Below are 26,000 nucleotides of genomic sequence, written 5' to 3'. Positions count from 1 at the left end.
ATCCTATACCTCACTTTAAGAGATAGAAACTTCCAGATCCTGGCATGTGTTAGAAAGGAATAGAGAAGCGTGGTTCATCTAAGCTTTTATTATTAACTTTACTGTTCAGGATAATACCAGGGATTTTCCATATTCATACAAAGAAAGAATTGTGCTTAACTAAGAAAACTAGTGGATCTATTCCAGCATTTATAGGATTTTCAGATTTAGATATAGCTGCCATATAATTTAACAGGTTATTTGAAATATTTTGTCTGACTTTTGCTGCTAGCTTTGTTATTTGTATGGAAAAGTTGTTTGTAGAAACTTTATATGATTGGCAATTTCTTTCTTGTAAACTGCAGAGATAGTTTGAAGAATTGCATGGCTTTAAAAATCCATTATTGTGTGTAGTTTGGGAGAGAAACTATATTTATTAAGAGACAGACACATATTCAGATTTGCTCATTATAAGTTCATTACCCTTAAGTGGTAGAAGGGAAAAGGATAGGGACTATGAACAAGCATGAATGTTGCCCCAACTAATGGGTAAAATGTTTTTCTGGATAAGTGACCAAAGTAAAGATTTGAGATGTTTTTCTTTATTACTTTCTCTAAATAGATTTGTTATATACTGGTAGATAATGGTTCAAAATAAAAATGATTCAATTTTAATCAAACTTTGTCAAATGTATTCAAATTTATTTTCCTTATTTTAGGAGAATCATGATAAAGTATCTAACTGATAAGATCTGATATATTCTGATATTAATGCCTTTATCATATAGCAAAAACATACATTCTTAAATTTTTCCCCCTTTGTTTATTAAGTTGGTTATATGAAAATAATGATAAAATAGTTATTTAGATTTATTTTTTTTAAATATGTTTTTTTGATTTCAGAGAGGGGAAGGGAGAGGGAGAGATAGAAACATCAGTGATGAAAGAGAATCATTGATTGGCTCTCTCCTGCATGCCCCTCACTGGGGACTGAGCCTGCAACCCAGGTATATGCCCAGACTGGGAATCAAACCATGATCTCCTGGTTCATGGGTCAATGCTCAACCATTGAGCCACACTGACTGGGCGATATTTACTCTATTGTATTTTATTTACAAATAATGTTTCAACTAGTGAACATTGGTTAGCCTCTCATTAATTTAGCCCAGAGTTTAGAGATGGTTTATTGGTAATGTCTTTAGCTTAAGGAGTCAGGAAATTCTTTAGAATGTTTTCATTCTTTTATCTATTTATTTTGATTGTTTTCATATTCTACTTTTGTGAAGTGCTTGAAAATATTTTTTCATTAAATTGACTAAAATATTGAGAAGAAAATTCATTTTAAAGTTTTACTAAGTTAACGAAAATGAAGACTTCAATGTTTTTCATTATTCATTTTACACTGATACCTGTTTCCTCTTATTCCTATTTATCACTGAAATGTATCTTTTAGATTTATTAAATTGAAATGCTGGTGAATGTTTAGCTACTTTAGTTTTTGGTTCAGAGGAAATATTTGGATTTTTATCTCCATTTGTAAACAATTATAGAAATTTTTTTCTGAAATTACTTTGGTGCTAATGATTTTCCTCTCTTGCTTTTCAGTATGACATGATGGGGAGAAATCAGACTGCAGTGAGAGAAGAGATGATTCGTTTAGCAAACTACTTGGATAGTGTAAGTTGTATTTTCGATCAATTGGAATTATGTTATCATATCCTTTCACAGTCCCAGAACAGAATTGAATAATTGTCTCATTTTGAGCTCTGATTATCCTAGAGCCCAAATGACTCAATCTTTCAGGGTTCTGGTTTTAGTTTGTTTCGTAATTATTTTTACGTTTAAAGGAAAAATATAATGTGGGAAGACTTTGAGACAAGTATGTTTCTTATTAGCATCTACTTTATCTTTAGAGTACATCGGCTAAGGTACTTTGACATTATGAAAAGATTTTTGAATTTTTACTGAGAGAACCTTATTTTGAATAAGTCTGCCTTCTACTCTAAAAGCATATGACAATATCAGTGAAAGTGTGTGTGTGTGTGAGAGAGAGAGAGAGAGAGAATGGGAATGAGAATGAGGGTGGAAGAGGGGAGGAAGGGAAGGGGAGAGAGAGAAATGTGTTTTGAGATTTTTGGAGTTACTGAATGGGAGATACTGAAATATTAAATACACTAGAGGCCCAGTGCACAAAAATTTGTGCACTCGGGGGGTGGGGGAGGAGAGGTCCCTCAGCCCGGACTGTGCCCTCTCGCAGTCTGGGACCCCTCGGGGGATGACCACCTGCTGGCTTAGGCCTGCTCCCCGGGGGATTGGGCCTAAGATGGCAATCAGACACCCCTCTGGCAGCCCAGCAGCCCTCGGGGGATGTCCACTTGCCAGCGGGGAGCAGACCGAAGCTGCAGTCAGACATCTTTAGCGCTGCTGAGGAGGCAGGAGAGGCTCCCACCACCACCGCTGTACTGGCAGCCATCAGCCTGGCTTATGGCTGAGCAGAGCTCCTACCATGTGAGAGCGCCCTGACCACCAGAGGTCAGCTCCTGCATTGAGCGTCTGCCCCCTGGTGGTCAGTGTGTGTCATAGTGATCAGTCATTCCCAGTCTTTCTGCTGTTAGGGTCAGTTTATATATTACCCTTTTACTATATAGGATAGAGGCCTGGTGCACGGGTGGGGGCCAGCTGGTTTGCCCTGAAGGGTGCCCCGGATCAGGGTGGGGGTCCCACTTGGGTGCCTGGCCAGCCTGGGTGAGGGGCTGATGGCTGTTTGCAGCTGGTCACACCCCCTTCAGGGTGGGGGTCCCCACTGGGGTGCCTGGCCAGCCTGGATGAGGGGCTGAGGGCTGTTTTCAGGCTGGCCGGCAACTGAAGCTCCCAGCCTCTCCTTTTTTTCTTTCTTTTTTTTAAATTCTGGGATTTATTTACCTTCTATAATTGAAACTTTGTTGCCGTCACTGGAGCTGAGAGCAGGCTCCTGCTCGCTCTAGCTCTTTGGCCACGGCCTGCTGAAAGCAGGTATCTGGGGTTTGTTTAGCTTCTATAATTGAAACTTTGTTGCTTTCGGAGCTCAGAGCCAGGCTGCGGCAGGCGGGGAACCTTGGCTTTCTCCATCACTGGAGTAAGCAAGCCTCCTGCTCGCTTCAGCTGCGTGGCTGCCAGCCGCCATCTTTGTTGGTGGTTAATTTGCATATCTCCCTGATTAGCCAATGGGAAGCATAGTGAAGGTATGGTTAATTACCCTTTTTGTCTTTTATTAGATAGGATGTTATAAGATAATTTTATTTATAAGATGTTTTCCTGATGAATATCAAGCATAATAATAATGGTGATAATGATGATAATGATGATGATAGCATTCTATTGAGCATTTATAATGTTCTTGAAGCTGAGTTAAGTGCTTTACATTTATGAACTTATTCCTCACAATATTTCTATGAAATAGATAGTTCTGTAATCATTTATCTGAAACCTTTGGGGTACGTGTAATTCAGATTTTACATCAGAGTTTAGAAAGGTGCCAACTCAACACTGTGTGTGTGAGTGTCTGTGTATGAGGTGCTGTGAAGACAGAAACTTTATTCAGTGCAGATAGCTCAGGTGTGATACAGCACAACTGTGAGATCAGCATGACTGTGGGGCAGCTAAATATTGTTACAGCTCGATCATGAAACAGCATGGCTGTATGGTGGTTGTGGGACGAGGCCCCTTGCAGCTAGACAGCTCTGCTTTGCTCTGCTTTGCACTGCTCTGCTCAGTGTGATGTCCTGGGTGTTTCAGCTCTAGTGAGGAAACATAATCCTCAGTTTTGGTGGAAAGGGGAAATGTGCTCTCTGCACAAGAGAGGAGCTGACTTATATAAACAGAAGTGCTGTCCCTGGTCTCTGATTGGTTCATCCTCATGCAAATGGGGATTCTAAATTTTTGCTGTTTGATTGGTCCAAAAAACATTGTCCCGATTGGTCAGAATGGAGTTGCTTTGATTGGTCTGTGAAGATGCTGATGGGAATACAGCTGCTTAGCTCTGATTGGATGGGGAAAGCCTCAGTCCTATGGGTTGACATGCAATCCTAGGAACTCCTTTATAAAGGCAGGAGCACAGTGCAGGCATGCAGTTTAGTGCAGGTTTCTCCATGAAGTGAGTTTTGCGTGAGAGGCCTCTCTTTAGAAACAGCTTCTAGTCTCTGTTTTTAAATTTGAGCCGAGTTAGCCACTAGGAGCCCTTCTTAGTAGGTATTTTCTTCTTTTTTTTTTTTTTTAAATATATTTTATTGAGTTTTTACAGAGAGGAAAGGAGAGAGATAGAGAGTTAGAAACATCAATGAGAGAGAAACATCGACCAGCTGCCTCCTGCACACTCTCCACTGGGGATGTGCCCGCAACCAAGGTATATGCCCTTGACCGGAATCGAACTTGGGACCTTTCAGTCCGCAGGCCAACGCTCTATCCACTGAGCCAAACCGGTTTCGGCCTTAGTAGGTATTTTCTTTCTCACGGGCCACAAAGCTCATATGGTTCACTATGTATTATATAATACCCCACAGGATCTTGGGGTAGCATAATGTAATCAAAAGCATTGGTATTTTTTATAGTGAAATGTGTGAATGTTCCCATTAATTGAGATAAGTGTGGACTATAAATAGGCTTGCATTAGTTTAGGGCAAGTTTTGGAATTAATTTACTCAAAACTTAAAATTTTCAGAGTATGTCAGATTTTGGAATGGAAAATAAAAAGTTTTTTTTAAAAAAATATTTTTTATTGATTTTTTACAGAGAGAAGGGGAGAGGGATTGAGAGTTAGAAACATTGATGAGAGAAACATTGATCAGCTGCCTCTTGCACGCCCCCTACTGGGGATGTGCCCGCAACCAAGGTACATGCCCTTGACCGGAATCGAACCTGGGACCCTTGAGTGTGCAGGCCAACGCTCTATCCGCTGAGCCAAACCGGTTAGGGTATAAAAAGGATTTTGAATTTGTAAGGGAAAAACATCGATGTGAGAGAGAAATATCGCTCGGTTGCCTCCTATATGTGCCCCGACAGGGATCAAACCCGAAACCTAGGTATGTTCCCTTCCTGATAATTGAACTCACCACCTTCTGGTGCACGAGGCAATGCTCCAACCAACTGAGCAACACTGGCCAGGGTGAGGAGTCATGTTTTTAATTTAAGTAGTTATGTTACTTCATTGTAAGCTAAAATATATCCTTTAATATGTTTGTATACTTTTATTTCTGTTTTCTTCCTAGATGTATATTATGTTAAATATTCGAGTTGTGCTAGTTGGACTGGAGATTTGGACAAATGTAAACCTGATCAGCACAATTGGTGGTGCTGGTGATGTGTTGGGGAACTTTGTACAATGGCGGGAAAAGTTTCTTATAACACGTCGGAGACATGACAGTGCACAGCTAATTCTGTAAGTGATTTTTTCTTTTTAAATCCTTATCTGAGGAAACGCTCATTGATTTTAGAGGGAAAAGGAGAGAAAAGAGAGAGAGAGAAAAAAACATCAATGTGAGAGAAAACATTGATTGGTTGCCTTACATGTGTGCCCTGACCCGGAACTGAACCTGCAACCTTTTGATATAGGAGATGATGCTCCAGCCACCTGAGCCACACTGGCCAGGGCTAGTTCTGTAAGTGATTTTTAAAAAGTTCTATTAATGAGATGGTCAGAATAATAACTTTTGTTTGTTTTCTTTTATTAAGGTTATATTTTCTTAAGGTTTTTGATCATTTATTTAAAAAAAGAAAACTTAATTTCATACATTAGGACCAAGTGAGAGTATAATAATATCTCTCTTCTGTGTTCAATTTCCTGTCACCTTAATCTCATGTCCTTTCACTTTCTTGGGTTTAGTTTACTCTCTCCTTTTAGTATGGCATGTATTCTAGTTTTGCCAGGGCTGACAGCAGTCCCTGAACAGATTACTCACAGTTTGATTGTGAAAGACAGGGCTAAAGGGCTCCTGGCCTTAGTAGCCAGAGCAGCCTTTATTGCCTGCCTCCTTAGGCCTTTATTGGAATTTTTCTCTTTAGATACAATCAGTAGGGTGAGTAATCTTGGGAGCATACATGTTTACATTGTCCTCTAGGCAAGGGCATCCAGGGATTAAGCATAAGGATTCCAGTAAACATCAGGGGTCTGCATATGCACAGGCTTGTTTGGAAAGGTCAAGGAATAATTAGTGGCACCACTTTCAATACTCCCCTAAGTCTCCCTAAGTCGGAATTCCGATAAACAGGGCAGGTGGCATTCCACACACTTTCCTTTTATCAGAATGACCTTACAACTTTCCAACCAAGTCTCTTGTGCTCCCCAACATAGTTTCTTTCATCTTGCATCTGAGAAAATGTATTTAATAGTCTCAGAACAGATTTTTAAAAAATTATCTTGCCCTAGACAGTCTGGCTCAGCAGATAGAGCATTGGACTGCGGACTGAAGGGTCCCGGGTTCGATTCTGGTCAAGGGCACATGCCCGGGTTGCAGGCTCGATCCCCAGTAGGAGGCCTGTAGGAGGCAGCTGATCAATGAATCTCAGCATTGATGTTTCTCTCTCTCTCTCTCTCTCTCTCTATCTCTCTCTCTCTCTCTCTTTTTCCTCTCTGAAATCAATAAAAATAGTTTTAAAAAATTATCTCATTTTGACCTTTGATTATTCTGGGATTCTAAGTAACTCATTCTTTCAGAGGTGTGCTTTGTAGTTTTTTTAATAACTTTTTGATTGTTTGGATGGGTATAAAATTTGAGGCATGAAATCTTTTTTCTTCAGAATGAATCGAATCTGTTATCTTTTGACTTCCAATATGACTGTTGAGAACCATTAAATCATTCTGATTTCTGATCCTGTATATTGGCTTCTTAAAATTTCTTTTTCTCTGGAAACTTATATAGGATCTTCTCTTAATTCCTAGGTGTCTTAATTTTCTTGATGATAGGCTTTTGTGTAGGTCTTTTATTACTGATGTGCTGTGTACTTAATGGGTAATTTCAGTTTTGAAACTGATGTCCTATAGTTTCAGGAATTATCTTTTGTTTCCTTTCTTCTCTTTGTCTTTTTGTTCTTTTTGGGATATTGTCTTAAATTGAACTTTTAAGCTTTTTATTGAGTTTTTAATTTCTGGCTATCTTATTTTTAATGTTTAATAGATGTTTTTCGTTCCCTTGAATATTTTTTTACATAATCAGTTTTTTATTTCCTGGATATAATAGTTTTCATAGTCTCTTTGAAATATTACTGATATATTTTAAAAATTCTTCTTCTTTTCTACAGTAATTTCATGGTACCTTAATAAAACTTAAACTTATATAAATCACTTAATACAAGTATATTCCAAAAACTTACAGTAAAACCTTCACTGAAAATATTTAAAACATTTTATCCTCCTTAGAAGTTTTCTGGCTTGATAGGCTGGATTTTTGCAAAAAGAAAAAATTATATTTTATATAATACTTTTTGCCTCCCTCAATGTTGATGGTACCTAAAAATAAAATTTTTTTTTCAGAGGAGAAACTTCCCCTGATTTTCTTTTGTTGTTATGTGAGTTAATTTAAGCAAGGCACCAAAAATGCCAAAATGGATTTTTATGGCTCTGTAATCACAAAGGATTGGTCCTGACTTTTTAATTAATTTTTAGTAAAATTGCATCTACAAGTATCCTCATCCCAGTGAGTATGCCATCCAGTTCACACAAGACCAAAAGGAATAGGCATTAAGCATACTCCCTGTGCCTTGCCCAAGTATGCCTACCAAGCTGTCTTTCCCCCTCTTTTTGGTCTCCATCTGTTGTGTTAGAAGCGTTTCATTTGTGGTTAAAATGAGGTACTGAAAGCCTTTTGGAAGCATTGAGTACATGAGAGGGGGCTTGGGGGCTTTGGAGTTCACTATATGGTGACCTGGTTGAAAATTTTTCTCGGAAATCCCCTTATGTCAATATCTCAAGTCCTTTTCTCTTGGCTGGTCAGATGTCCCAGAGAAGGATTTAGTCATCCATTTAAAAGATATTTACTGGGGTCCAGCCCCAGCGGGTCCAGGGATTCCCAAAGGTGTGGACAGAGTCGGCGAAGAATGATTTACACGGAGACAGCATTCAGAACTCTCTAGCTTTCCTTAGTCTCCGTGGATCTTCCCTGTGCCTGGCTGAGGCCAGAGAGAAAGAGATCCCAAGGCAAGCTGAGCCTTTATTTTATAGTGAGAGGTAAACAAGGTAGTGGTTTCCATTAGTTACACAGTTCTTGTGAGTTTCACTTGTTTTGACCATGGTTATACTTCCTGCACTTCCTCAGCCCATTAGCTTCCCAGACAAGATCTAGGGAGTGTTACAAGGTCAAGCCTAATTATGCTAAGAGGACTGTGCCCTCTAAGCTGGGAATTGTTTGTGACTTTGCCCACAGGTCAGTCCGAGGCTTAACCCTATATCGGCTCCCCACAGATATTCATTAGGTGTATAGCATAGGCACTGAAGTAGAGCAGTAAACATAACAGACAAAACTTCTTGCTCTCATGGAGTCCATATTCTGGTGGAGGTGATTGGCCATAAATGAGATAAGTATATATAATATCTATATCTATGTACAGAAAAGGCTAAGCAACTGTCAGACTGTCCCACTGGTAGGTAGCTATGATGAGCAATGACCACCACGGGGCAGACACTCCAACCGGTAGCTATGACGCACACTGACCACCAGGGAGCAGATGCTCAATGCAGGAGCAGCTGAGTTGCCGTGACTTGGCAACAGTGGTTCTTGGGTGACGTACCCCGGAACCAGAGAGGAAGGAGTCCCATTCTGGGATGCATCACCCGAGAACTACCCTCTTGCAATCCGGGACCCCTTAGGGGTTGTCGGAGAGCTGGTTTCAGCCTGATCCCTGCAGGCTAGGTCAAGGGACCCCACCTGCCAGAGGGACCTTGCTCAGTCCGCAGATGCCCTTCAAGCCATGGCACCGCCTCAGGTGTGGCCGGTTGGGAGGGACCCTGGGGGGTTGGCTCATCCATTTTGCCCAGTCCTGCCCCACTAGCCACCTTCTAATTAATTTCTTTTCAATGTGACAAATCTGTGCACCAGGCACTAGATAAATAAAGATAAATGGTAAGGTGGAAAAATAAAAGTATTGGAGGAATAAAGTTGAAATTTAGGTAACATGGCAAAATAAGATCTCAGTCAGAAGATTTTGCCTAAAGACCTGAAGGAGGTGAGGGAGTGTTAGGGGTATATATGGGTGAGAAAGTTCCAGGCAGAGGGAACAGGTCCAGGGATACAAGTGATGAACCATATGGAGGCCACTGTGACCTTATTGTTCCCTGTGCTTCCTGCTTTGTAGCCTCCTGTGTGCATATGTTCATTGAGTTTGTTCCCTGTCTCTCACAAGAATTTTTGCATAAATAAATGTAATGCATTTTAGGGAGGTTTTTCATTAGAAGGTAGAAAACATTTGGTTTGGTATCTTCATTTTTCTAAAAAATGAATTTGTAATATCAATCTCATTCTCTGATGATAAAAGAGAGAAGGCTTTATTGTTTTCTGACTTCAAAATGTTACTTGTTATAACTTTTACCTTTTCCTTTTATTTAGGAAGAAAGGTTTTGGTGGGACTGCAGGAATGGCATTTGTGGGAACAGTGTGTTCAAGGAGCCACGCAGGCGGGATTAATGTGGTACATTTTTGTTCTTGATATTCACCTTTGGCCATCTGCGTTAGGAGAGTGTCAAGCATTTCTTGACTCTATACTTCCTTCCCTCATCCTTAAAACTATATTTTGGGTTTTATCAGGGACAATGTAGAAGTGAAGAATAGTTGGATTAAGTATCCTAATATTTATTAGCTCCTCACTTATTATGGATGAGAAAATAGAGACCTCACTTAAGAAAATTAAATTAGAACCATGAACTTGTTTTCCCATAGGCCACCATGAATAATCTATTGGTGCTAAAGTATTTGATCTATTGCTTTCTTCATAGTGTGTTGAGTCACACGAGTTTCTTTCTAGGCTGAAATGTATAAGTACTGATGTTGGATGCTTGATTTATCATATATACTATTAACATTATTGTGATAAATTTCCTTTGTGAAAAAATAATTTCAGAAACAAAACATATCCTTTTGCTCAGAAACCGAGGTAATACCTTCTTGTGTTTGGACAGTTTGGGCAAATCACAGTGGAGACATTTGCATCTATTGTTGCTCATGAGTTGGGTCATAACCTTGGAATGAATCATGATGATGGGAGAAATTGTGTTTGTGGAGCAAAGAGCTGCATTATGAATTCAGGAGCATCGTGAGTAATGAGTTCTTTCTTCTTATTCTTTATAATGTGGTATTGTAGATCAGTATTTCTTAAACTCTGGGATATACTCATGTCTATGTTAAAAAACAGGAAAAATTATCCCTGGTTCCCCTGAAACTAATTACATGATACACCAATGAGAAGTCTGTTTTTTAATTAAATAAATAATTCCACAAAGCTTTCAGCAAGAAATATTTATTTAGGCACAGGTATGTAGCTACACTCTTCTTTAAACCCGTTGACAGACCAAAAGATATAAGAAATAAGAACATGGAAAAATTTACATCTGAATTACAAATTAGGGAGGGGATTCTGCTCGAATCAGTGCAGGTTAGAATATAGATTGAAGGACAATATGAAACATTTACTCACAAACCTCATGAGAAAACACTGTTGTCACTGTAGGTGGAAGAGATCTCGATGTAGTCCTAACATTTCCAATTTTATACATAAAGGTGAGAGGAAAGACAAAGAGAAGGAGAAAGAAGCATTAACATTTATTGAACTCTATTTCTGTATCAGGCACTGTTCTAGGCACTTAAAAGGTATTAATCAGTTAATGTGCAACAACCTAATGAGATGTAGGTACTTTGTTATCTCTATGGATGAGGAAACAGGTCACACATCCAAGGAAGTGGTGAAGCTAGGATTTGAAATCAAGAAGTCTAGGTCAAGAGCCTGTGATGTTAGAACCCATTCTTTTGCCAGGGTTCAAAAATAATTACAATTGAGGGTCTAAGGGTGAACAAGAACCATTGAGTTGTTGGGCTTCTTTTTGATGCAGAGTTCTCAGAAGGCAACAAGGTTCCATCCTGCTTTAGTAGGCAGTTGTGCTAAGCAGAGAACTGGACATGACCACAGTGCATGTGTGGATTAGAAGCTGAGTCAGAGAAAAAATTAGATATGAAAGATGTTCATCTCTAACAAACACAGATGAAGATTTCCTATGGGGAATATCCATGGCCCTAAGGATTCACTCCCTTTTTTATTTTCCTCAAGCTCCTAGGGCACTGAAAAAATAATAAAACTTCTGTTAGCCATCACTCTAAATGTGAGAATATAGTTGTAATCACATCCTGGTATAAAGGGGAAGCACTCAAGCAGGATTTACTGCAGAATTTATTGGTTTTTGAGCAAATACTAGGCTGAAAAATAGATATGGAAGAATTAGTATAGCACTTATGAAAAAACTATCCTTAATAGAAGTGTAATTATATTCACAAGAAAAGTTATGATTGTAAAATATTTTATGTTGGACAGGGAAGTAAGTTTAGTGTTTGCTCTGGCTGGCAGTGAAGTTGAGGAAGACATAGATTCAGGGGAAAAGAAAGAAATAATCAACAGTGAGACAAAATAAGACACTAATGAAAAAAGGAACATCAAGAGGAAGGATGTCATGAAACAGTGCTGTAGTGGAATTTAAAAAGGTATGACCCATACTTCATTCACTCATCAAATATTTATTGAGCACTATGTGCTAGACTTTGTTTTAGGCACTTAGACTATCTCAGTGAGTTAGATAAAGACTTGTCCTTTACAGAATTTACATTTTAATGGCGGAAGACAACATATTAACCTAATAAATACATCAATAATGGGTCACAAACCATTATAATTATATTCAGGAAACACACCTGTATCAAAGAGACTCAAAATAAGACAAAAATTACCACTTTTCATTTATGAGATATATAATCATTAATGAACATTTGTCATAGTTTTTTTTTAATTTTACGTTATTAAGTTATATAATGTAAAAAGCACCTCAAGGGAAAATGTTCCCATATATTAGAGAAAATTTTAAAATCTCTTTCTTAATCATTGACAGATTATGTAAACAAAACACATATAAAATGTAAACAGAAGTCTGGAAGAAACTTTCTAAAAAATTAAAAGAGAGTTTATTCAGGTAATGATTTGCAAACCAGGAAATGTAGCCCTTGGTATGAACCAAATAGATCAGTGGTTCTCAACCTTCCTAATGCCGCGACCCTTTAATACAGTTCCTCATGTTGTGGTGACCCCCGATTTCATTGTTACAAATTGAACATAATTAAAGCATAGTGATTAATCACAAAAACAATATGTAATTATATATGTATTTTCCGATGGTCTTAGGCGACCCCTGTGAAAGGGTCGTTCGACCCCCAAAGGGGTCGTGACCCACAGGTTGAGAAGCGCTGAAATAGATGTTCCAAAATGGATGGTGGGATAAGGCAAGGTTTATAAAGGCAAAAATTGTAAAGAGCTGACAATCAAAGAGATGGGTTGCTAGGGGAAATGAGACCGTAAACTTACAGTATTTGTTTTCTGATTGGTAGGGGCAACTGTACTTTTAACAGTTGGTTGACTCAGTGGCCAAGCATGTGGGGTTTGAGATGAGAACAATAGGTAATATATGATTAAGCATTTGTCAACATCCTAGTTTCAGCCCAGGCCGTAGAACAAAAGGCTGTTTTCTTATCACACAATTAGAGTACAGGAAGTATTATTTAACAGTGATTCAAGGAGTATGATTAACAAACAGTACGGGGGCTACTGCTTACTCTGTGGGTGGGTTCTGAGCCCAAAAGGGCAAGTTATGCTTTGTAAGCAGTTTCAGAGATCAAGCTGCAAAAATCCAAATATTGGGCCACAAATTATGATATTAAATTTCTGATAAGTCCTTAAGATTATAGAGGTTTAAATAAATATTAGTATGGTTAATTTTATAAGTAAAACTTCAGGTGTCCAGTTGACCATATATTTTACCCAAAGAAGACTTACTTAAACATGTATATAAGATGTCAAATATTAGGCAACCTACCATTTTCCCTGTGAGAAGAGCTGCAAATAAATTTTTTTTTTTGGCTAACTTAAAAATATAACCTTATAGGGATGTAAAAGACATAAAGGGAGGGAATGTAATTGGCTCTTGGAGAGGAAAACAGTAGCTATTAGGAGGGACTGGCCCTACAGAAGTTGAAATAGTGGGAAACTGCCAACATAAGGTGACCTGCTGGAGAGGGATCCAGAGGAACTAATCCGCCTTATTCTCCTACTGCCTTCTTGTCTCTGCCAGTGCCTCTTATTTGGCTGTGTTTTATTGGATACAGGCCATATAGGTCATTCTCCAGCAAGCATAGAGCACAGTGGAAAAGGATGGGGATGATATTTGTCAGTCCCATTACTTTGTTTTGCATCAGCTAATGCATTGAATAAGGAAAAGATTTAGGAATAATTATTTGAAAAGGGGAAAGCTCAGATGATATGATTGTCTAGTTTTGAACAGCAAGGGAATCAATTAAATAGTATTAGAAATATAGTTATAAGTGTATAAAATAAATAGATTCCCTTTAAACCAGTTATAACCATTTTGAAAAAATGTGAGGGGAAAAACCTGTTTTTATTTGTCTAAAGTTCAAAATATCTCAGAATCAAGATGAATATAACCCAGGCTGGATTTATTATTATTATGTATTCATTATTGTAACTGCCCATTTTTCTTCTTCTGATTTTAAAAGAAACTAATCTTTAAACATTTTTGTGGGCCATTGAAAGTATGAGGGGTCCTAGGCACGTGCCTATTGTGCCTAAGTTGGCCCAGGCTCCTGAGGCACCTCCTTAGAAGCTCCAGGGCACTGGAGAGTGTGGTTTGTGAATCACTAGTGGTTAATAATATGTTGGTCTAAAAATGTATTCATCCATGTGAAAAAGGGATATATGAAATATCATAGTGTGAATTATAACTATCTTTAAACATATGAACATGTGAAAAAAGATCGTGAGGATGTATGCCAAAAGTTTAACTGGTTGTGTCTTTTGGGGTAATCTTTCAGATCATTTTTTGATTTTTCTTCTGGCTTTTCTATATTTTTTTGAATTATTTTGTTCTGAGAAATTATTTTTAACTAGGAACTAGAGAAAAATTATTTAATACAAGTGTTATGGAAAAAGCATAGGTGCCATTCTGTTATAAATATAAATATTTAATAGTATTGAACTTTTAGGTGATTGCTGTTACCAGTGTTCCCTGGAATATATTCTTGAGAACTGATAATGTATGCTGCAAATATTATATTGCTGATTTTGTTGTGGAGTTTTAAAATTTATTTATTTAAAAATATTTTTATTGATTTCAGAGAGGAAGGGAGAGAGAGATAGAAACATCATTGATGAGAGAGCATCATTGATCGGCTGCCTCCTGCACGCCTCCACTTGGGATCAAGCCCACAACCTGGGCATGTGCCCCAACTGGGAATCGAACCGTGACCTCTGGTTCATAGCTCAGTGCTCAACTGCTGAGCCGTGCTGGCTGGGCTTAAATTAATTTTTAAAAAATTTTCAGAGGATAATTATATTTCAAATATATCTGAGTGGATTGTCTTGATATTATTTTCCCATTACTACCAGTACCATAATAGTTTCACACTTTTATTTAGCAATCTAATAAGGATTTTAGGATACATATATTTGTTGATGGTTGCCTTTGCCTTTTGGGGAGGTTCTGTGATTGTGTAACAAGGTAGTATGTGAGTTTCCACATATTTTCTTGATCTTGTAATAATTTTATATGTTAGTGTAGTAAGTTAAAATAAATGAGGGCTAAAAGAAGAATGTCCTGTTTGTAATTTACTTGTCTGGGGCAGAGAGATAGCTTGTGGGCAAATATAAGTATTGGATAAGTGTAAGTAGTCACTACTTGGAAATGTTCACCACTTGAGTTTCTGTCTTTGTTTTATTGTTCTTTTGTATATGAAGCAGAAATATGTTGGGCTTACTGGGTTGAAATGGGGCATGGCTCAAGAATGGTCTTAAGTTTGGAGATGTAGTTAAAGAGACAGTTGGGACTGGGGAGGTTTTGTAAGGAATAAAATATCAGCATTTCATTGCTTATAGGGGATTAGCACAGAAGCACTTTAGGAATGGTTGGCTAAAATTGGGTCCATAGCAAACACAGAGATCCTTGGAAGCTATAATCTGAGGCAATACTTGTAATAGCTTCGTCCTAAAAGACTTCTAATGAAGGCACATTGATTTCTAGATCTAGAAATACCAAGTTTTGGAGAATGAAAGGTTTTCCACCTTCCAAAAAAGAGCATAAGTGACACCCGAATGAAGGGGGACCTGCTTCTCTTGAGGGAAATGTGAACTATCCCAGAGAGGACATTGCACTAACTTCCACTTTGAACAGGGAAATATTCTGGGCAGAGGACAGAATAGGACAGATAGTGTTGGACTGACAATTTAAGATGTGGTGGGCCTCATTAGACAGATGACTTTAGCCTATTCCTCAATGGAATGGACTGACTTGCTCCACCAGATGGCAATACATTTCTTAGATTTATTAATGGTGCTGTTTTCTGTTGCATCATCGTGTGTGTGTGTGTGTGTGTGTGTGTGTGTGTGTGTGTGTGTGTGTGTATGTGTGTTTTGTTTTTAAATCAGAGAGAGCCTGCTCGGCAACTCAAGTTTCCCTCTTATTCTGTGTCCTTTATCTTTGACTCTCTCTCTCTCTCTCTCTCTCTCTCTCTCTCTCTCTCTCTCTCTATATATATATATATATATATATATATATATATATATATTATTGATTTCAGAGAGAGGATGAGAAGAGAGAGAGATAGAAACATGAATGATGAGAGAGAATCATTGATTGGCTGTCTCTTGCACTTTCCCCACTGGGGACCGAGCCTGCAATCCAGGCATATGCCCCTACCAGAAATCAAACTGTGACCTCCTGGTTCATGGGTCCAATGCTCAACCACTGAACCACACTGGCCGGATGATTCTATTTTCTTACTGATGATTGCTTCCTATCAATGCTATGACCCGTCAGCTTTCTGATCTCTAACAACCACCATCAGGTTGAGCAAAGTCATCTTTTATTTTTTTTTCTATAGGATTTCTTAGTCCTGATTAAGGAACCTTCTAGTTTACTGTATGCTGCCGAGCCTAGCTGTAGGAAGGGAAGCACTGCAAATAACTCTTGCTGGGTCTTCTTATTCTGGTACAACTTGTGATATATTAGGACAAAACATTTTTTTAAAAATATATTTTATTGAGTTTTTATAGAGAGGAAAGGAGAGAGATCGAGAGTTAGAAACATCGGTGAGAGAGAAACATCGACCAGCTGTCTCCTGCACACTCCCCACTAGGGATGTGCCCGCAACCAAGGTACATGCCCTTGACTGGAATCAAACCTGGGACCTTTCAGTCCACAGGCCGACGCTCTATCCACTGAGCCAAACCGGTTTCGGCAGGACAAAACATTTTTATTGTCACAAATAAAACTTACAGAAAATGGTTATTTCTTTAAAACATATACATAATCCAAGCACTTCTTACTACTCCCACTGCTGTCTGGCTGCTCTGTCATTGTTAAGTAGAATTCTACAGTAGCCTTTTGCATAGTAACCATTCAGATCTAGTCGCTCCTGCTCAACACTTTCTATTGTCATTCTCTCCCTTCTCCCTCTTCCCAATCTCCTCCTTTCTCTCATAGTAAAAAGTCAGTTTCTTACAATGGCCTATTCCCACCTTTACTGATGGTATCTCACATTACCCATTCCTTCACTGACTCGCTCCTGCTCCAACCTTTCTGGCTTCTTTATTTTTTCTTGAGCATGCCAGGCAGGCTTCTATTTTAGGGTTTTTGTACTTGTTCCTTCTCCCTGTAATGTTCCCTTGCCCCAGGTAGCCAGTTTTGATTCATGTGTCACAATGTTTGAAATGCCTGTCCTGACAGCTCTTTTAAAAATTGCAATCGCTTCTTTGCCTACACAGGTTATCCCCTTCACCTCTTCACCTTTCCCCTCAATTGCACTTATCACCTAATATATTATTGAATTTACTTATATATCTTTTAAATATATTTTTATTGATTTCAGAGAGGAAGGGAGAGGGAGAGAGAGAGAGAAAATCAACGATAGGAGAGAATCATTTATTGGCTGCCTCCTGCACACCCCCTACTGGGGATCAAGCCCGCAACCTGGACATGTGCCCTTGACTGGAATCGAACCTGGGACCCTTCAGTTTGCAGGCTGATGCTCTATCCACTGAGCCAAACTGGCTAGGGCTTGAATATACTTGTTAAGTTTACAGTCTCATTCACTTGAACGTCACCTTCACAGGGATGGGGATTTTTGCTTTGTTTACTAGTACTGTTTTATCCCTTAACAAAGAAGAGTGCCTTGAACATAAAAAATGTTTAACAAATATTTGTTGAATGAATGATACTGTAAAAAAAGACTCCTTACTATATCCTTAAACAGAGAGTAGCAAGAAAAAGAATATGGAAAACAAGTGTTGTTATTGTCAAAAAGCTTGTGCCATACCTTCCCTTTCTGTGTGAGTCAAAATATTGTCTTTACTCATTCTTTTGTAATAGGCAATTGATCATTCATGTTCCTTCTCTGCCAATCTGTTAAAACCCTTCAGCATCTCATATTCAAAGATGTTTTTTTCAAGTAGTTAATAGTACCAAAATGTTCTAGACAGACTGCCTTCCATTCCCAAGAGCCTAGATCCAGGACTAACTCCTTCCCTGGAGATTTTGGGTCAGTTAGCAAAGAAGAGTGTAAACTGAATACCCAGGGGACAAAATTTCACAGGAAGGAACTGTTCCTTAGATTCCTGGGATTTACAGATAGGATGCTTCCTCAAACACTATAATGCAACCATTTTTATTCCCACTGCTACTTTGGCAACATTGCTCAACCTGATGAAAAAGAGGTTCTTTCAGGACACTAAATTCCCCCGATAAAATTTTAATGTGACTTGGATTTCTCAAAGATTCTTGTTGTATATTTGGGTGTGTTTCCCACAAGTCTTCAAAAGTAAATATAGTTAGTGGGAATATGTGAAAATATTTTATAGTGACTGAGTAAGACAATAAGTGAAAAGAAGATTGGGTAAACGTATAGCTAGCTCCGAATACTTGAAGACCTTTTACTATGGAATATAAATAAAACTTAATTCTGGATAGGACTAGATAATCTTTAAACTGTCTTCTGATGAGATTTATGATATTATATTTCAATGAAAGTGATTGTTTGGAAGATTTTTTAATAGAGGTATAATATATTGTAATCCAAATAGTAATTATTATATAGTAAGTGAAATAATGTTTTATATATTTTAGAAATAGACATTAATTCTCATTTCTCTCTATTTTGGTTAGCTTATTAACTGCTGTTTTAAATATTCATTTCTAGTTGGTTGAAGACATGACATACATTTTTTGAAAAGAGTAATTGCTGTGACATGAGTTCTTTTTCTTGATGTTTATTATAGAGGTTCCAGGAACTTCAGCAGTTGCAGTGCAGAGGACTTCGAGAAGTTAACTTTAAATAAAGGAGGAAACTGCCTTCTTAATATTCCCAAGCCTGATGAAGCCTATAGTGCTCCTTTCTGTGGCAATAAGTTGGTGGACCCCGGGGAAGAGTGTGACTGTGGTTCTCCAAAGGTCAGTTGAATGTTTGCTTTCTGCTTTGTTACATTCCTTCAGGGTTTGCAAAAAATAAAATAGCTTGCTGTGGGCAACTGTGGCACAGGCGCTAAAATAAAGCTTAGTGGCAGAAAGAGGATTGGCATTTTTCTTGTGGGGACGTGTTCCTGGGACTGGTCATCTCCTTCCCAGAACATAACCAATGGTGTCATCTGTTTTGATGTCAAGGAAAGCGCCATGCCGACTCTTTATTTTTTTGTGCTAGCTTCTACCATTTCTGTTATGGTTATTGGGTCATTTATTTACTTTAAAGACTGACTCAGTTTTTCACTTGGCTCTACTTGTAAGCTCTCACATTCTGCCTGGCACTGCCACTGCAGAAATATTTATTTGGTTGAACTCATTTTAATAGTAAATTGAAACTGGCTCATTCTCCAGAGCCCTTCATTAACAAAGTTCTTAGCACTGAAATTGACATCCTTCCTTAATTAACCTCTAGTTTACCTACTGAGCTGTGGTTTTATCACACCTGATGCCCATACTTATTTCCATTAACCCATGCTCCTCTTCATTATTGTTCTGTATCTTAGCCATTCTCCTCTCCAAATGGCCTCCTCCTAGGCATAGGTAGGAGAGGCTGGGGGATGGTCATTAGAAAAAAAAAAGGGAGAGACATATGTACTACTATTTGTAATACTTTAAACAATAATAAAAAAAGGAATTTGTTCATTTTTGTGTAAGCTTCACTCTATTCTCAGTCTTTCCCAAAAGTTCTTCTTTTTCACCCGACCACACCTGGCTTTGCTGGAAGACTTCCCATTATGGAAAGGCAGTGTGTATTATATGATGAAATTGTAATTGGCCTTCATCGCATTATTGCTGCATGTCAGGACTTCTGCTCTATGTTTTACATGGTATAATTCTCACAGTAGACCAAACAGATTGATATTTTTTATATCCTCATTTTCAAATGAGGAAAATAAGGCCTAATAAAGCATGTTTAATTTCTAAATTAACATTATGCTATTAGGATGACCAAATTCTTTGCCTTTCCAGGCATTCTCAATTCTTTATCCTTACATATTTTATGTTTTTAAAAATAATTTATTCTTAAAAAATATACTTTTATTGTTGATAGTATTACAGATGTCCCTCATTCCCACTCTTTCCACCCATTGGAGATGCAAGTCTGGCAAATCAATACATGTGATACATCACATAAACAAAATGAAGGACAAAAATTACATGATCACATGTGCACACTCTGGCCTACATGCCAAGATAGAGAGGTATTTATAGAAGGGAAAAGGAAGTTAGAACCATATCACTCTATTATTAACATAGAGTTCTTCCTGTAGGATTTTGTGGAATGTGAAAACTTCCATAAGCTCTAGCTCCTCCTATATACCCTCTCAACTGATTATATTTGCTTCAAGTTTCATTTAGTTTTTATCACTTTTCATATGCTTTTAGACCATATGCATAATTTTCTTCTGAGTTATTTTATATCCCGCATAAGTTTATATGTTGTGCTGTTGATTTTTTTAAATCTACTTCTAGCAACTCATGTATTATGGGCAAAGTCCTTTGTGAATATGTTCTAATATTTCCTCTCTCTTGCTTATCATTAAGCTTAAAAAAAATTAATCAACTTTATTTCTTAGAGCAGTTTTAGGGTCAAAGCAAATTTGAGTGGAAAGTACCAAGAGTTCCATATATTGCCTGTCCCGCACACAAGCACTTCTCCATTGTGCCTGTCATAGCGACCGGTTGTTCCAGTCATTCTGGCATTTCTGTTGCTTGGCTTTTATATATATAGATGTGAAACTGTCACTACTATCAAGATAATGAAAATATCATCCAAAAAGTTCTTTGCAACCCTTGGTAATCCCCCATTCTCCTCAGACAATCACTGATCTGTTTTTTGACATTACACATTAGTGTGCATTTCCTAGAGTTTCATGTAAGTGGAATACTCTTTTTTTGTCTAGCTTCATTCACTCAGCATAATTCTTTCGAGATTATCCACATTGCTACAGTGTCAGTAACTCATTTGTTTGTATTGTTGTTTACCAACAATAGTATGATAAACTACAATAAATTGAATAGTATGGATAAACTATAGTTTGTCAATTCATCTCTTGATGTATATTTGTGGTGTTTCTGGTATTTTGCTATTAAAACAAAAAGCTGCTTGAACATTCACCTACAAGTCTTTACATGAACTTACGTTTTCATTTCTCTTAGGTAATGCAAAAAGTTCCATGTATTTTTTTTTAACCCCGTCTCCCTCAAAGGTGACATCTTATTTTAATAAGAAATAAGAAAGCTAGTTTTCCTTCCTTTCTCACCTTTTCTTCCTTTCCCCTATCTTCTTCTCTCTTCTGTTTTCCCTTCTTTCCTGAACAATTCAGAGCTGAAGACATCAGTTGGAACATAGGAGAGTAGGTGTCTCTGTGGGTAGGAGCTTGTGGGGTTGGAGAGCAATGGTGGCCCAAAGTGGGGTGGGAGAAGCCAAGAAAGATAAAAAGCCACTGTTCTCAAAACTGCCTGGTACTGGCACAAGAACAGACCTATAGACCAATGGAACAGAACAGAGAACCCAGAGATTGACCCAAGCCATTATGCTCAATTAATATTTACAAAGGAGGCAAGACCATACAATAGAGTCAAAAAGTCTCTTCAATAAATGGTGTTGGGAAAATTGGACAGATACATGCAAAAAAAAAAAAAAAAAAAAAAGAAACTAGACCACCAACTTACACCATACACAAAAATAAACTCAAAATGGATAAAGGACTTAAATGTAAGAAGGGAAACCATAAAAATCTTAGAAGAAGCCATAGGCAACAAAATAGCAGACACATGTTGCAGCAATATCTTTACCGCTACAGCTCCTAGGGCAATGGAAACTAAGGAGAAAATAAACAAATGGGACTACATCAAAATAAAAAGCTTCTGCACAGCAAAAGAAACCATCAACAAAACAACAAGAAAGCCCACTGCATGGGAGAACATATTTGCCAATGTTTAATCTCCAGCATTTACAGGGAACTCATACAACTCAACAAAAGGAAAATAATCCAATCAAAAACTGGGCAAAGGACCTAAATAGACACTTTTTGAAGATGACACTCTGAAAGCCAAGAGTCACATGAAAACATGCTCAAAGTCACTAATCCGAGAGATACAAATCAAAACAACAATGAGGTACCATCTCACAACTGTCAGAATGGCTATCAACAAATCAACAAACGACAAGTGCTGGCGAGGATTTGGAGAAAGGGAACCCTCTTGCACTGTTTTTGGGAATGCAGACTGGTGCAACCACTGTGGAGAACAGTATGGCGTTTCCTCAAAAAATTAAAAATTGAACTTTCATTTGACCCAGTAATCCCACTTCTAGGAATGTATCCCAGAAAACAGAAACACCTATCAGAAAGGATATATGCACCCCTATGTTCATAGCAGCACAATTTACAATAGCTAAGATTTGGAAACAGCCTAAGTGCCCATTAGCAGAGGACAGGATTAGAAAACTGTGGTACATCTGCACAAAGGAAATCTATGCTGGTGTAAAAAAGAAGGAATTCTTATCATTTGCAACAGCATGGATGGAACTAGAGAGCATAAATTATGCTAAACGAAATAAGCCAGTCAGAGAAAGATAAATATCACATGATCTCACTCATTTGTGGAATATAATGAACAAAATAAACTGATGAATAAAAATAGAACCAGAGACATAGAAGCATTGAACAGACTGTATAACCTATGAGGGAAGGTGGATAAGAGATCAACCAAAGGACTTGTATGCATGCATATCAGCAAAACCAATGGACATAGGGGGGTGAGACTTGTGCTTGGGGTTAAGGGTAGCTGGGGAGAGGTCAATGGGGGGAAAAAAGAGACTCATGTAATACTTTAAACAATAAAGAATTTAAATTAAAAAGAAAAGAATGTCCACATAGGGTGAAGACCCACTCAACAGAGAAGTCAGACCCTGAGCATGAAGAGAAATGCATTAATTTCCTTGTGATGGTTAAATATACTATATGGACTAAATGTGTCACCCCTAAATTCATATGGGATAGATCTTAGGGACAGATCTCTGATCTGATAGGTCGGGTGTCCTTATAAGAAGAGATTCTAGAAAGTTCTCTTGCTCTCCTTTTCTGAACACACACACACACACACTGAAAAAAGGCCTTTTAAGAATACAGCAAGAAGGCAGCTGTCTGCAAGCCAGGAAGAGAGTCCTCACCAGAAACTGAATTGGCTGGAACTTTTATCCTAGATGTCTAGCTTCCAGAGCTGTGACATAATAAATTTCTTTTGCTTAAGCCATCATCTATGGTATCTTGTTCTGGCAGTACCAGCAGATGAAGACACATACTCTCAATGATTTCAATCCTTCGATGTATGTTGAGACCTGGTAGTTGCAACTAAAGAATCACTGACAAATCCAGCATAGTGACTTGTTTCCAGAGATTAATTGCTATTGTCAGATTAGAAAGAGATAGATTTGAGGTCTAAGATAAGAATTTTAGTAATGATTATTGATGACAATAACTTATTTTTTTATTGCCAGTCATTTTCTTTTCACAGGAATGTGAATTGGACCCTTGTTGTGAAGGAAGTACTTGTAAGCTTAAATCATCTGCTGAATGTGCATATGGTGACTGTTGCAAAGACTGTCTGGTAAGAAATTCCTCCCTATTTTGAAAAAAAATAGAAAAAGGAACAATATTATATATCAAAATTTCTTTTCTCTGATCTGTAAGAGAGCATTATTTTTATTACATGATTACGTGAAACATTTTATGGCACTTGTTTGTAGTTATGCATCACATTCTCTTTACTACAATCTAATAAGATTTTTTTCCTAAGTAGAAACATTTTTTAATTTTAAGAGTAATCTATGTTTTTTATTAAAAATTCCACAGTACCAAAGTATAGAAAACAGACAGTGGAAGACTATCATTTTAACCTGCCTGACATAGCCATTTTTGATAATATGTTATTAATTTAGTTATTTTTTCTGTATAGATGTGATTGTGTGTGTGTGTGTGTGAATGTGTGTGTGCACATGCATGCATGGGGGGGTTAAGTTGCTAAACATAGATACATATATTTTTCCTATTGGTATTTTCAATAAGATACAATGGGCTTTCTTCCATTTGTGTAGTTCTACATGGTTATATAGTTAGTACTTCTTTGTGTGGTTATACTGTAATTTCTTTACCTGGTCAATTGATGATGGGCATTTGGATTGCTTCCAATTTTTGTTTATAAGTAGTATTTTGGGGGCAGTGTATGAATATTAACATTTTTGACACACATTTTACATACTTCCCACAGATTTACCATCCTATACCCACCAGTCTAGTCACATGCTTGTTTTCTTACATTAAGATTGGTTTCTAGCAAGTGTTATAATCCTGGTTAGTTTGATAGGTTTAATGTGCTTTTATATCTTTGTTTAATTTTCATTTTCTTCTTTTTAAAAAATATTTTTATTGATTTCAGAGAGGAAGGGAGAGGGAGAGAGAGAAAAAAAAATCAATAATGAAAGAATATCATTTTTTGGCTGCCTCCTGCATGCCCCACACTGGGGATTGAGCCCACAACCGGATATGTACCCTGACTATAATTGAACCATGACCTCCTGGTTCATAGGTCGCTGCTCAACCACTGAGCCATACCAGTAAGGCAAATCTGCATTTCTTTTGATTATCAATGAGGTTATTTTTTTTTTCTGTATTTCATGACTTTTATTAATTGCCTATTATTGGCCTCTGTTCATTTTCCATTGGGTTATGTAATCTTTTGTTGTTATTAGAACTTTTATACATATAGATATCATAGTTTCAAATTTGATTAATTTGTGGGAATTGTCCTAATATTCTTGTTTCATTTGAATCTTATTACCCTAGTTTCTTCCAGGAGGTACTTTATGTAGAGGAAAAACCAATGAATGTGATGTTCCAGAATACTGCAATGGTACTTCTCAGTTCTGTCAGCCAGATGTTTTTATTCAGAATGGATATCCTTGCCAGAATAACAAAGCCTATTGTTACAACGGCATGTGCCAATATTATGATGCTCAGTGTCAAGTCATCTTTGGCTCAAGTAAGATATTTTATTTATAATTGATTGCTTTGATTTTGTTTTTTGCTTTAGTTTTGGTTAAAAGTGGAAATAAAAATTACAGTATATATACACATATACATAATATCAAATTTTAGTTTTAATAAATTTATATAAATAGTATGGGGATATACATTAGGGTCTACTATTTTTATTTTCACTCAAAATATTTTTGAGATCCATCTGTATTGAGATTTACATTTAAGATGATAATGCAATAGAGTATTCTATTACATAAATGTAATCTGTTCTATTACTGATAGATATTTAGGATGTTCAAAAATTCTTCTGATTCTCTTTTTAAAGTTTTCATTTTTATTAGACTTATATTTACACATAAAGATCCAAATTATTTAAAGATTTTATGAAAAAATAAAGTGTACTTGCAAGTACCATCTCCATTCATTGAGGAAACCACTTTTACCTTTTCTAGCTGATTATTTTTTCACTTGTTCAGGTCTTTAGATGGCCTCTTGGTAATGCTACGTTTTGATTTTTCCCATGGTAGGCATTCACTATTATGAGGAATTGGCTCACATAATCACAGAGAATGGCAGGTCTCTTGCAGGGTACGTCAGCAAGCTGTAGCGTCAGAAGAGCTAACGGTGTAGTTACAGTCCCCAGGCTGGCAGGCCTGAGACCCAGGAAGCCTGGATGATTCTGTTCGAGCGCTCAGGCAGTGCATGCCTAATCCCCTTAGATGGGGTGAAGAGGCTGCTTCCCCGGCAGAGAAGACTCATCAGAATCTAGGGGTTCAGTATCCCCAGCTTCATCAGGGTCTTCCCACATATCTCCATTTCAGCTTTCAGGATCTCATTCTTTCACAATCACTGTCCTCAATGTAACAATAGACACCTATGAGGCTGGAAGTTCATCCTGGGATGTAATTCAGCCAATTGGAGAATGAGATTCTGGATTTCATTTGTAACAATCCCAGCTCTATCATTGCAGGAAATAAACGTCTTCTGCAGGACACACATAGCTTTCAGCTTATTTATGCAGTGATCAAACTGGGAATTCGAATACCTGAGTTTATCTCCCCCCCCCCCCACCTTGTCTGGTGATATCAGAAGCAATCAGACAATCTCATACCCATTGGGCATTTGATTAAAATGCTGGATTTATTTCTTCGAACCTAGAGTTGTTGATTTTGACCAGA

General features: G+C 37.6%; 1 protein-coding gene across 3 annotated transcripts in view; it reads left to right on the top strand.

Annotated features, from left to right (window-relative positions):
* Window positions 1–26,000, top strand: part of ADAM9 (ADAM metallopeptidase domain 9) — a 94,862-nt gene that overhangs the window by 25,845 nt on the left and 43,017 nt on the right. For all 3 annotated transcript variants that reach the window (XM_059685347.1, XM_059685346.1, XM_059685348.1), the window contains 7 exons: window positions 1,585–1,656; window positions 5,223–5,392; window positions 9,552–9,633; window positions 10,121–10,254; window positions 18,538–18,709; window positions 23,300–23,392; window positions 24,628–24,823. In XM_059685347.1, coding sequence (XP_059541330.1) covers window positions 1,585–1,656; window positions 5,223–5,392; window positions 9,552–9,633; window positions 10,121–10,254; window positions 18,538–18,709; window positions 23,300–23,392; window positions 24,628–24,823 — 919 coding nt within the window. The remainder of the gene's footprint in view (window positions 1–1,584; window positions 1,657–5,222; window positions 5,393–9,551; window positions 9,634–10,120; window positions 10,255–18,537; window positions 18,710–23,299; window positions 23,393–24,627; window positions 24,824–26,000) is intronic.

The sequence above is a fragment of the Myotis daubentonii genome, chromosome 2 (genome assembly GCF_963259705.1).
Source record: "Myotis daubentonii chromosome 2, mMyoDau2.1, whole genome shotgun sequence".
NCBI classification, from domain to species: Eukaryota; Metazoa; Chordata; class Mammalia; order Chiroptera; family Vespertilionidae; genus Myotis; species Myotis daubentonii.
This window is presented reverse-complemented; position numbering and strand designations above follow the sequence as displayed.